Source organism: Paroedura picta, chromosome 4 (assembly GCF_049243985.1).
Source record: "Paroedura picta isolate Pp20150507F chromosome 4, Ppicta_v3.0, whole genome shotgun sequence".
Lineage (NCBI taxonomy): Eukaryota > Metazoa > Chordata > Lepidosauria > Squamata > Gekkonidae > Paroedura > Paroedura picta.
The window spans coordinates 8,752,458-8,764,867 of record NC_135372.1 but is presented as its reverse complement, the minus strand read 5'-3'; the positions used below and the strand labels follow the sequence as shown (position 1 = coordinate 8,764,867).

The 12,410-nt window shown below is 50.9% G+C and overlaps 1 protein-coding gene across 1 annotated transcript in view; it reads right to left on the bottom strand.

The window, feature by feature from the left end:
• Positions 1-10,841, bottom strand: part of FBN3 (fibrillin 3) — a 215,551-nt gene extending 204,710 nt beyond the window's left edge. Inside the window, exons 1-2 of the mRNA XM_077331715.1 lie at positions 10,614-10,841; positions 2,499-2,771 (exon numbers count right to left, since the gene is read on the bottom strand). Coding sequence (XP_077187830.1) covers positions 2,499-2,671 — 173 coding nt within the window. The 5' untranslated portion in view covers positions 2,672-2,771; positions 10,614-10,841. The remainder of the gene's footprint in view (positions 1-2,498; positions 2,772-10,613) is intronic.
• Between the last annotated feature and the right edge of the window lie 1,569 nt (positions 10,842-12,410).

Genomic DNA, 12,410 nt, shown 5'->3' with positions numbered 1-12,410 from the left:
ATACACAAGGCAACAATGGATCTTCCCGCCAGTGCGCGCTATTGGTCAGTTTCGATTTCAAGCGACTGGATCCTGCAGACGGGATCTAGCCGCGCATCAGTCAATTACACTGTAAGCTATGATCCTGCCTTGGACCTCAAGCCTGGTCCTTGGCAGAACTACAAAACACAACAGGAGGGACTTCAGTGGGGTATAATGCTATAGCATCCACCTTCCAAAATGGCTGCTTCTCCAGAAGAACTGATTTGCATCACCTGGATATCAGCTGTGATCCCAGAAGATATCCAGCCAGCACCTGGAAGCTGGCAATCCTACCTACATAAGCCGCCATGAGACAGCACCCCGATAGTGGCGGGAAATAAATCGAAATAAATACATAAAATACCAGTAAAGCACTGTAGGGTGTAAACTGCACGGAGCTTTTATTCCAACCCCAGATCGATTCATTCCCTGCCCTCTACACAGAATGCGATTTCCGTTTGGATTTGGGGTGATTTAAAATTTCCTTCTGCAGCAAGAAGGATTTATCCGGAGTGACCCTACCTTTATTGTGCGATATCTCAGACTGCTTTTAATCCTGAATATCCATTACCAAGCTCCGTGGTATAAAACCTCTGATAGGCTACACCTGGTCATTTGACACGCTTACCTTAAAGGAGAAGCCCCTAAATTCTCTCATTTTCTGTCGGTCCTGGATTTTTCCTCCCTCCTCTGCCTTTTTTGATCCTCTCCCCCTCCCCTCCAAGAAAAGAAAGAGGCTCCCTGCTTGGCTTCTCCCCCCCCCTCCCTTCAAGAAAAGAAAGAAAGAGGCTTCAAGAAAAGAAAGAACCCCCCACCCCACCTTCTGAGCCTCCCTAACCACGTGCAGAAGACTTTCCTGTTTCAATGGGGAGGAGGGGGGAGAGGAAGACCCAAGTTCAAAGCGATCTGAATTCAACAGGATTGACAATGGAGTAAAGAAAGTGCAGACTCTGCCTAGGATTACACCACAGGCTCTTAGGGATAGTGAATACCTGGAGATTTGGGGAGTGGGCTACAATAGAGGGGAAGCCAACAACCCCAAATATTCCAGTTTTTGCCAAGAGGGTCCGCTTGGCAACAAATAAAATGAAACCACCCATTAAATATTTATTATATAGTGCGCGCATATCAAATTAAAGACTTTAGGGGATCCAAATATCCGGCTGCATAATTTACAAGCATTCCTAGCAGATGAGCATGCCCTAAGAACCACACGAAACCAAATGCGTTTTGGCCTTTATGGCCTTCCTCAGTGGTCAAAAATACATTAAACATACAAAACACACATTCAGAGAGTCTGATGCCTTTTTCTTTGCTAGGTGTTGTTCTCTCCCATGCCCTGTGGCTAGGCAAAGAATTATATATATTTAACAGGCCAATGGGTGCCTCTGCCTGAACTCCCACAAGCATCTTTCATCTGGTGTGGGATTTCCAATAGGTCTGGATGCGTGAAGCATCAACCAGTAGACAGAGTTGAGTGATAGATAGTGGAGGGTCCTGCTATACATAGATTTTTTTTTTGCCTAACCAAGCTCCGATGCCCACCAGAACCCCCCAGAGCTTCTTGAATGTTCTTTCCCCCAGAGCCTCCATAGTGGTGGCATTCATGATTCCCCCCTTTCCATTTTATCCCAAGGCACCTTTACCCCACAGAACTCCAAGGCCAAAGTACACAATGGAAACCAAGGCAACAAAATTACAATAAAATAAATGGACAAGCATCGGGTGTTTGGAAGAGGAAAGGCACAATGAAGTTTAAAAATCACTGGCGGAGGATTCGGCAGGCTTTGTAAACAGAAAATTTGGGGTTGCCAACCTCCAGGTGACATCAAGATAAGAAGGTAGAAATACACAAACCTCGTGGCTCAGAAAATCCTGTAAGTTTCTGAAGAATTCGTAACAGCCTATTTTTCTATTGGTCAAGAGATTTGGAACTGTGGCTGAATTCATTGGTCGTGGGCAATTATCATACAACTGAGGAAGTTCAACGAAACTAGTTTATACCTGAGGATACTAGGATGGATGGTTGGATGGTTACAATTACAGATACTGAAGACAAGATATTTTTCTTCTTGCTAGGCTTAATGTTGACCTCCGGTTGAAATATAAAACCATATGGCTACAGATGAAACAAATCCTTTGGGAACTTAAAGGATTTTCCCCCCTCGTTTGTGTGGCCTCCAGTTTCCTGGCATTACAACTGATTTCCAGTATAGCAATCAGTTCCCCTGGAGGGACTGTCAACTCTATGGTATACTAGATAGATTTGGAGAAGCAGGAGTCCTAGAAGGAAATCACATCACAGCAGAGTTCTGTCCCCTTTCCCGGACTCTGCCTTTCCCATGCACTGCCTGCAAATCTGGAGCTGGCAACCCCAAACTTTGTAAAGAGTTTGCTTGGAGGACGCTTTCTGAAATAGCCCCCCACCCCCTACTTCAAATTCATTTTTGAGAGGGAGAGAAGAGTAACCTACTTACCCTCGCAGGGTATCCTGTCCCCTCCGCCTCACTCTGCTGGGTGGCTGCTTGCTATCGTAGCTTGCAAATCGGTCCACCTGGAGCTCACTGTCCGGGAGGCCCTTGGCGCCCTCCTTGTAGCACATGAGAGCTGCACATGCCAGCAAGAACCTGGCCAGCCACGCAGCTCCCATTATGGTGGGCGCCACCAGTGACCTCCTGTCCCTGAGATGTCCGGGCTGCAATGGGGTCCCTGAAACCAAACCAGCAGAAAAAGCAGCTTTCTTTCTGGCCCTGGAGAAGGAAAAACAGAACAAGGTAAGCCGAGATCAGGTCAGGATCGGCAATACTGTGCGTTGGCGTCGTGATTCGAATGCTGGACTCAGAGTGGAGAGGGTTCAAATCCCCACAGCCATCAAGTTCTGTGGCTGGCAGATCTAAATTGGGAAACACCTGGAGATTATGGGGGTGTAGCCTGAGAAGGGTGGAGTTTGGGAAGGAAATCATAGAATCATAGACTTGGAAGGGGCCAAGCAGACCATCCAGTCCCACCCTCTGCTCCAAGCAGGATCAGCTTAAACCAGTGGTCCCCAACCTTTTTATCACCGGGGACCACTCAATGCTGGGGACCACTCACCGGGGACCACTCAACGCCTTTTACTGAGGCCCGGTGGGGGGGGTAGTTTACTCCTCTACTCTCAACCACTGCCCTAACGCTCTCTGATCGCTATGGGTGGGGGGAGGGTGACTGCTGTGAACGGAACATGTTGTCCCGATTCAAGTGCCCCCCAGTAAACTTGCGGCCAAGGCATGCTTAGAACCCAAGGAGCTGCCAGCTCACGATCATTGCACTCAGACCTAATTCATTTGCATCAATCATCCCAAATTTTAAAAGGTGCGGGTGGATTTTGCAACGTGTGATTTTTCTCAGGGTGGGGGAAGGCGGTATGTGGGGGAAGGGGGAGAAAAACCTTAAAAGCAAGTTTGCACGTTTGCAGTCTGCATTACATTATAGGATGTCTGCATTACGTGGAGCATTTCCTCCTCTGGAGGTCTTCAGGGTGTCTTGATTTTCCTCACTCCCTACGATGTCTCAGGGGAAGCTGAGGAGCCCTGCGTCATCCTGACCACAAGCTGAGTTGGAGACACTCTTGTTATCTGCTCAAGGAATGCCTGGCCCTTTTCCTCTTCCCAATTTGGGCAGCTGCAGCGAATGCCTCACCTTCCAAGCACAAGGAATACCTTTGAACCAGGGGTAGTCAAACTGCGGCCCTCCAGATTTCCATGGACTAAAATTCCCAGAAGCCCCTGCCAGCGAATGCTGGCAGGGGCTTCTGGGAATTGTAGTCCATGGACATCTGGAGGGCCGCAGTTTGAATGCTCAAGGTTGGAGTCCACTTGATCTCACACTAGGGATGCAGCCTCCAGGTGGGGCCTGGGGATCCCCTGGAATTACAAGTCATCTCCATACTAAAGAGGCCGGTTCCCTGGGAGAAAAGGGCTGCTCTGAAGGGTGGACTCCATAACACTGTACTCCAATGAGGTCCCTCCTCCCCCCAAATCCCACCCACTCCTGGATCCCACCCCCCTAAGTCTCCAGGGCTTTCCCAACCCAGAGCTGGCAACCCAATCTCAAACAGGAGATAATCTCCAAACCCTGGTCTCTATTTCTCCACATATTCTGAAGTACTGAATGTTTGGGCCCCATTTCCAACGTGGAAGCAACATTTGAGAAATCCTCCTCCATCTCATTTTTAATTAAATTAATAAATGCATTCTGGATTTGGCTCACGAGTGCACATTGGGTGCACCCTCCTTCTCGGCCTCCCTGATCCACATCTCTCCACGAGGGAGTCCCAGCCTCAAAGGAAATATATGTGCTGCTGCTGGTGGGGACGGGATTTTGTGTGCTGGACTGCATTGCCTTTTTTTACGTGTTTTGTTTAATTTTGAATACAACTTTTGATTGCTGTTATGGAAACCGCCCCAAGCCCTCTTGCAGGGCAGGGCAGCATAAAGGCCGAATGATCAATCAACCAGTCCCTCTACATCAAGATTATTCACACAGTAGTTTCCAGAAGAAAAGGGGCAGCTGCAATCCTCGGTGAATACAGCGCATTAAAGCCGAGCTCTCGGACAATTCCACCACGATTGCTTTCTATGTGTGGGGTTCTATCGATACATCGGTGAGGTAGGCAGGAAAGCTGTGGCTGAGGGCACCTGCACCAGTTATGGAAATTTTCGGGGGGGGAACTCTCTTAGGGCCAAACAAGATGTGAAGAGTGTCCTTGTGTCCACCAAAGGGCGAGTCTGACCATTTAAAAATATGGCCAGGGCCTGATCCTGATTGGGCTGACAGGCTGAGGAGCTCCCACCTTTTCAAATTCCAAAAATGGTACAGGGAGGGGCTGTTTTGACCCTTGGAAAGGCACCCACTTTAAAAGAGTGGTGGCATCCCAGTGGCTAGAATTGGGAAATTCCTGGAGATTTTGGGGGTGGAGCCTGGCATGAGTGGGTTTTGAGGAGGGCAGGGGCCTCAGCCGGTTATCATGCCACAGCGTCCACCCTCCAGAGTGACCATCTTCTCCTCTGGAGATAAGTTAGAATCCTAGGAGATCTCTAGGCCTTTGGACACAATTGTCTAATTTGGCCCCAAGCGAAACTGGAACAAGCTGCTAAGAAAACGCAGAAAATCGTCTCACCCTGGAATAAAAAACTCAAGAGCATCATTTCAAAACAAAAATACAACCTTCTCGTCCAATGTACAAGTAGAGGAAGTCAAAAGCCTTTTTCAACTTTCTGACCGTGAAGGAACCCCTGGAATATTTTTCAGGTTTCAGAAGGGGTGAGATGCCCCTTCAAAGAATCATGGAAGATTGCCAGTGAGGGGGAGCTCCCCACCTCCTGAGGAAGCCCATTCCTCTGCTGAACTAGACTCATAGAACCACAGAGTGGGAAGGGGCCATGCAGGCCAGCTAGTCCCACCCCCTGCTCAGTGCAGAATCAGCCTGAAGCATCCAGGAGAAGGATCTGTCCAGCCATTGCTTGAAGATGGCCAATGAGGGGGAGCTCTCCACCTCCTCAGGCAGCCCATCCCACTGCTGAACTAGACTCCTAGAATCCTGGAGAGGGAAGGGGCCATGCAGGCCATCTAGTCCCACCCCCTGCTCAGTGCAGGATCAGCCTGAAGCATCCAGGAGAAGGATCTGTCCAGCCATTGCTTGAAGACGACCAGTGAGGGGGAGCTCCCCACCTCCTCAGGCAGCCCATCCCACTGCTGAACTAGACTCCTAGAATCCTGGAGTGGGAAGGGGCCATGCAGGCCTTCTAGTCCCACCCCCTCAGTGCAGGATCAGCCTCAAGCATCCAGGAGAAGGATCTGTCCAGCCACTGCTTGAAGACGGCCAGTGAGAGGGAGATCACCACCCCCTTAGGCAGCCCCTTCCACTGCTGAACTAGACTCCTAGGATCCTAGAGTGGGAAGGGGCCATGAAGGCCATCTAGTCCAACCCCCTGCTCAATGCAGGAACAGCCTCAAGCTCTGTCCAGCCACTGCTTGAAGACGGCCAGGGAGGGGGAGCTCACTCCATCCTTAGGCAGCTGTTTCCAGTGCTGAACTACTCTGATTGTGGAAATCCCCCCCCCCATATATAGCTAGGACCATTCTATACATAGGTTAAACCCATTACTGCAGGTCCTGTCCACTGCTGCCAACAGAGACTGCTCCCGGCCCTCCCCCAAATGACAACTGTTCAAATATTTCAAGAGTGCAATCAGCTGATTCTAGACCAGGGGTGGCCAAACTATCTGGAGAGCCACCGTTTGGCCACCCCTGGTCTAGACCATCCCCTGCAAATCAGGGTAAGCCCCAGCTCTGTGGGAATCAAGGGACCAAGCCCTATGAAGATAGGTTGAGGGACTTGGGAATGTTCAGCCTGGAGAAAAGGAGGTTGAGAGGGGACATGATAGCCCTCTTTAAGTATTTGAAAGGTTGTCACTTGGAGGAGGGCAGGATGCTGTTTCCGTTGGCTGCAGAGGAGAGGACACGCAGTAATGGGTTTAAACTTCAAGTACAACTATATAGGCTAGATATCAGGGAAAATTTTTTTCACAGTCAGAGTAGTTCAGCAGTGGAATAGGCTGCCTAAGGAGCTCCCCACCTCCTGAGGCAGCCCATTCCATTGCTGAACTACTTGGACTGTGAAACATTTTAATCCTGATATCTGGCCGGTACTGTGCTAGACGTAAGTGCAGAAGTAAGATGGAGGTCAATCAATCCATCAATCCTTTACAGTTTCCATCGTGAAGGAAGAGACTAGGCCTGTAGAAGAACGGGGGATGTGGATCCCTGTGATGTCTAGTGATGTCAGCAGCCATCCAAACTTCTGGGATAGGCCACGGAACTCCTTGGGGAGCTCTCCCAATCAGAACCCTGATTGGGAATCCCTGCAAAAGACAAATTCTCAGCCCCGGATTCCACCAGATCATTGTCTGCTTCACCGCCCATTCCGCACACATAGGATAATGCACTTTCAATTTGCTTTGGCAGCTGGATTTTCCTACTTCTAAAGTGCATTGGTAATGCATTATTTATTGTGTGCGGAATATGGTGTGAATGCCATGGGTGGGAAGTCAGCAAAGACAGGCCTGACTTGCGGAGCCCTGTCCACTAACGTCAAACCTCTCTGAAAGGGTCCCTGAAACATTTGCACCTTGCCCTTCTTCCAAGGAGCTCAGGTCCTCCCCTCGTCTGTGAGGCAGATCAGGGGGACCGATATAAGGGGCCAAAGGTCACTTGATGGACTTCAGTTTGGAGCCAGTTTGGTGTCGTGGTTAGGAGTGCAGACTTCTAATCTGGCATGCCGGGTTCAATTCTGCGCTCCCCCACATGCAGCCAGCTGGGTGACCTTGGGCTCGCCACAGCACTGAGAAAGCTGTTCAGACCGAGCAGGAATCTCAGGGCTCTCTCAGCCTCCCCTCCCTCACAGGGTGTCTGTTGTGGGGAGAGGAAAGGGAAGGTGATTGTAAGCCGCTTTGAGACTCCTTCGGGTAGGGAAAAGCGGCATCTAAGAACCAACTCTTCTTCTTCTTCTTCTTCTTCTTCTTCTTCTTCTTCTTCTTCTTCATGCCCACGGAGGATTTGCACCCGGGCTTTCCACATGTTAGTCCCACATGCTGAAAATAGGCCTGTATTAACTTGTGCTTTGAAGAAGAAGCAGAAGAACTGGGGTTTTGCCTCCATTTTTACTACCAAGGGGAGTCTCAAAGCGCCTTACAGTCACCTTCCCTTTCCTCTCCCCACAACAGACACCCTGGGAGGGAGGTGAGGCTGAGAGAGCTCTGAGAGAACTGTGAGCGGCCCAAGGTCACCCAGCTGGCTGCATGTGGAGGAGTGGAGACTCAACCCGTTTCTCCAGATTAGAAGCTGCTGCTCTTAACCATGGCATTCTCCTGCAAATGGGCCTTGAGCTTATTTGAAAGTCCTAGGAGGAGAGCTATTGTACATTCTCTTCTCCCGAGAGCTATGCTTTGGGAGAGACACCCGTGGAAGGAATAAGGGGACGCCCGCCTCACCAGTTAGTTCAGCACAATCAGCTGTGGCACGCCAGATGTCCCTCGCACCCACTTCCCTTTCAAACAGACAGTAGCTTATCTCCCCAGTCCTCTGAGAACATGCTCCTTTTAAACCCCTGAGACCTCCACCCACTCAAGATCTTAGGCCACACCTAAGCCCTCCAAGCGGGAAGCACAAGAGCTAACATAACAAAGTGGAAGAGCGCATGGGCCGAGAAGTCCCAGGTTCGAATCCCACTTTTTGGCCATGTGGTAAATGATGAGAGATGAATAGTGGCCTTCCTTATAAAACTGTTTATTAAAATGGAGAGCTAGTTTTGTTTAGTCATCAGGGTGTCCAACGAGGATCTATGTTTAGCCCTGGACTGGGAGTGGCCAAAGTGTGGCTTCCCAGATGTCCATGGACTACAATTCCCATGAGCCCCTGCTAGAGTCAGAGCACTTTTATTGGCATAAAAAAGGCAATGCAAACTGACTTTGCCAGCACATGCTGGCAAGGATTCATAGGAATTGTACTCCATGGACATCTGGACAGCACAGTTTGGCCACCCCTCCCTGGATGATTGCATGGCCAGTCACAGTCTTGCAGGGTTGTTGTGAAGATAAGATGGAACAAACGAGAAACATGTGAGCTGCTTGGGGTCAAGTGGATTAAATGAAAAGGTACAGTAGTGCCATGAAGAATGCACCAGGATTAAATCGCACCTAAACTATGTCGTTAGATTTAATATTAACCGTTCTCTGAGGAGCTCCTCCCCATTTCCTCCCCCTAACATCCCTGCCAGGTAGGCTAGCCTGACAGTGAGTGGGGCTTTGAACCCAGATATGTCTAATTCAAGCCCCAACACTCTCTGTGGTCCTGGAGCAAGCCACTTTCTTTTTCAGCCTCTGCCTCTTCCCCCCTGTCCGAAATGTGGGGAACACAGAGGCCTTCCTCACAGGGCTGTTGTAACAGCCCTAACTCATCTAAACAATGCTCAAGCTATATTATAGCCTTCATAAATGTAGTTTTTTGGTGGTTTATTTAAGGTATGCTTAACTGATCTGTTTTGGTAAGTCACCTAGAGTCATGATGGAAGCGTTGATAATTTTATACCCTGCTTCTTACTACTCAGTGGTGTCTCAGAGTGGCTACCCATCCTCTCCCCACAACAGACATGCTGGGAGGCGGAGAGAGCTCCGAGAGAACTGTGATCGGCCCCAGGTCACCCAACCGGCTGCACGTGAAGGAGGAGTGGGGAATCCTTCCCGGTTCTCCAGATCAGAGGCGGCTGCTCTTCCCCACTGCACCAAACCAGCTCTCTAGAGCAGGGGTGGGCAAACTGCGGCCCTCCAGAGGGACATGGACTACAATTCCCATGAGCCCCTATCTGGCAGGGGCTCATGGGAATTGTAGTCCATGTCCCTCTGGAGGGCCGCAGTTTGCCCACCCCTGCTCTAGAGTCACCGCCGAGCGATCGGCGCATAGCTACGCATTTCGCAGCGCCAAAAGCTGACGCTTCCCGCGGGGTTCCCGAGCCCGGAGCATGCACACGGCTGCAGCCCGCTTGCCAAGGGGTAGGGGCCTCGGGCTCCTGCAGCCTCCCAGCCCCGGTGGGAATGAGACGCAGGGGGAAGCCAGCCGCCCCCCAAGATCACAAAGGAAAAAGGGGCGAGAAGAGCGGAGCAGGAGGCGCATAACGCCTCGCACAGAGTGCCACAGTGTCTCCTGGAGGGGGGCAGCCCCCCATGTTCAGACGCAGAGGGAAGGGGGCCTGTGTTCACCCGCCCCCGCCCCGCAATGACTCTGGAGTCAGTCGGAGGAACAAAGAAAAGGTTTTCTCTCCGCGCAGCCTTTTGCCCCGCTGCGCTCCTCATGTGGGAGGCGGAGGGGGGGGAGCATTCCTAGAGACGCACAATGAGGTTTGCTCCCTCCCAAAGGTGCGGGGGGGGGAGTGGGAGAGAGAGAGAGAGAGAGAGAAGACCCCAAGCACAATCCCAAAACAGCGGGACCCTTCCCCCGGACGAGCCCGCACTGGAAGCGATGTGCCGTTATGCGCACGCAAGGTTATGCCCATTCATTCTTGTGCAAGAGAACCCCTGTCCCGATTCTCTTCCTCAGACACCCCCCCCCCCACACCCCATTTCAGCTCAGTCTCGAAGGGGGGGGGAAAGCAATCCAACAATTACTTCCTTTTGGGGGGTGTCTGGGGGGGAGGATTAAAAATCCCATTCAACCCCCCCCTCCAAGAACGAAACCAAAACAAAAGGCGGTGTGTGTGTGTGTGGGGGGGGTCCCTTTCACTGCAAATAGAAAAATGGGGGTCTACATTTTTTTTGGATGGGGGAAACCACTTTGGTGTCATTTCCAAAGCTTCCCCCCCCTCCGCGGCGAGCATGGGAGCAAGATGGGGAGAATGGGGGCTCAGAAAGAACAAAAGAAGTTGAGATTTTTTTGGGGGGGGAGGGGGAAGAAGGAGAGAACCAGAGTTGCAAAAGTAAGCCAGGCAGGGGGAGAAAAGGCAGACCCCCCCTCCCAGTTTAGAATTCCATCTCCCCCACCAGACACACACACAAAGTTACCTTTTTGGTTCGGGAATCCGAGAAGAGCCCAGAAGTTCCTTTGTTTAATTCGGAGCAAGGCAGAAGAAGGGAATAAGATTCCCGGACTCTTGGAGGAAAGGCAGGGGGAGAAAAAAAGAAAGTACACCCTTATCCAAATTGGGCAGAGGGGAGGGCCTTGCAGCTTGGGAAGGGGTGCTGGGGGGGGGGGGGGAGGATGGAGCAGAAACGCCAAAGTTTTCGACTTCAAGGAGAGGGATGGAGGAAGGAGGGTGGGTTGCAGAGTTCCAGGGATTCTGGCAGGTTTCTTTTGTCCTCTTGTCCTCGGAAGGGATTGGCCTGTCTAGGTTTGAGCTCCCTGTCCCACCGGGCAGCCCCTCCACACACACCAAACCCCCAAACGTAGGTGGTAGGATTTCTTTTTCCAAACTCCCTCCCTTCCCACAAACAATACAGTCTCTTGACAACAATTCACACCGGTGGAAACTCCTCGGGCAAGCAGAAAATGAAGGGGAGGCGGAAAGTGAAACATTTCTGTTAACTGCCCGGCCCCAATCCTAGTCAACTACTGCATTTTCATGGGCAGAGGTCAGAGAACAGAGCTTGCCCTACTGACCCCCTCCCCTAAAAAAAAGAGATTACGTGCAGCCCCCCCCCCCCACACACACACACAATGGTCCTGGCTAATTGGATTAGCAAGCTTTAAAGATGCACAGATTTCCTGCAGAAGTCTTCTGTGAAACCCAGAACCTCACATACGATTTCCCCAAACTAGCTGGGCCCAAGGAAGAATCTAACTGATAAGAGTTTACTTGCTGTTAACAAATGCTACAGTTTGACCGTTTATGCACTGGGAACTTCACTGCCCCAGCTCCTGTGCAGGAGCACAAATCGGGGCCAGATGAGGCGCACCAGACAAAATGCTCTCCCATGTGGGTGCAAGAATAGGTGAGGCAACCTGCCATGACTAAAACTCCAGCCTGCAGCCCAGCATGAAACCTCCAGTGCATAAACGGTATATCTGACAGCTTTAAACCAAAGTAAGCCACTTTGAGACTTCGGCTCCAAGAAGAAGGAGGAGGAGGAGAAGAAGAAGAGGAGGAGGAGGAGGAGGAGGAGGAGGAGGAGGAGGAGGAGAAGAATCGGTTCTTTCCTCCCTGCACAACAGACACCCTGTGAAGTGGGTGAGGCTGAGAGAGCCCTGATATCACTGCTCAAGTCACCCAGCTGGCTGCATGTGGGGGAGCGCAGAATCGAACCCGCCGTGCCAGATAAGAAGTCTGCATTCCTAACCACTACACCAGGCTGGCTCTCAGTGTGGTATATAAATAGGCTAAGTAAATAAGATGGCTGGCCAATAAGGCCAACTGTGACAGACAGCGAGAGCACGAAGTTCACAGGAATATGTGCACAACTTGGAAGGGTCAGACTGAAGGGCCACGGAGCCAAGAATCCAGTTTCTATTACTGGCTGGCCACATGTGGCTAGGAAGCTCACAAGATAACAGCCTTTTTGTTCACCCCAAGCAAATGACATTCAGAGGCAGATTCCTCCTGAACATGGAAGCTCCATTCAGTTATCTGGGTGGGTGTTCAGTGATTGACTGATTCATCAAAACTGAACACTCTAATCCAGGGGTAGTCAAACTGCGGCCCTCCAGATGTCCATGGACTACAATTCCCAGGAGCCCCCTGCCAGCGAATGCTGGCAGGGGCTCCTAGGAATTGTAGTCCATGGACATCTGGAGGGTCGCAGTTTGACTACCCCTGCTCTAATCTGTTCAAGTCCTCAGTTTAAAGGTGTTTGTGTCCCTCCAGG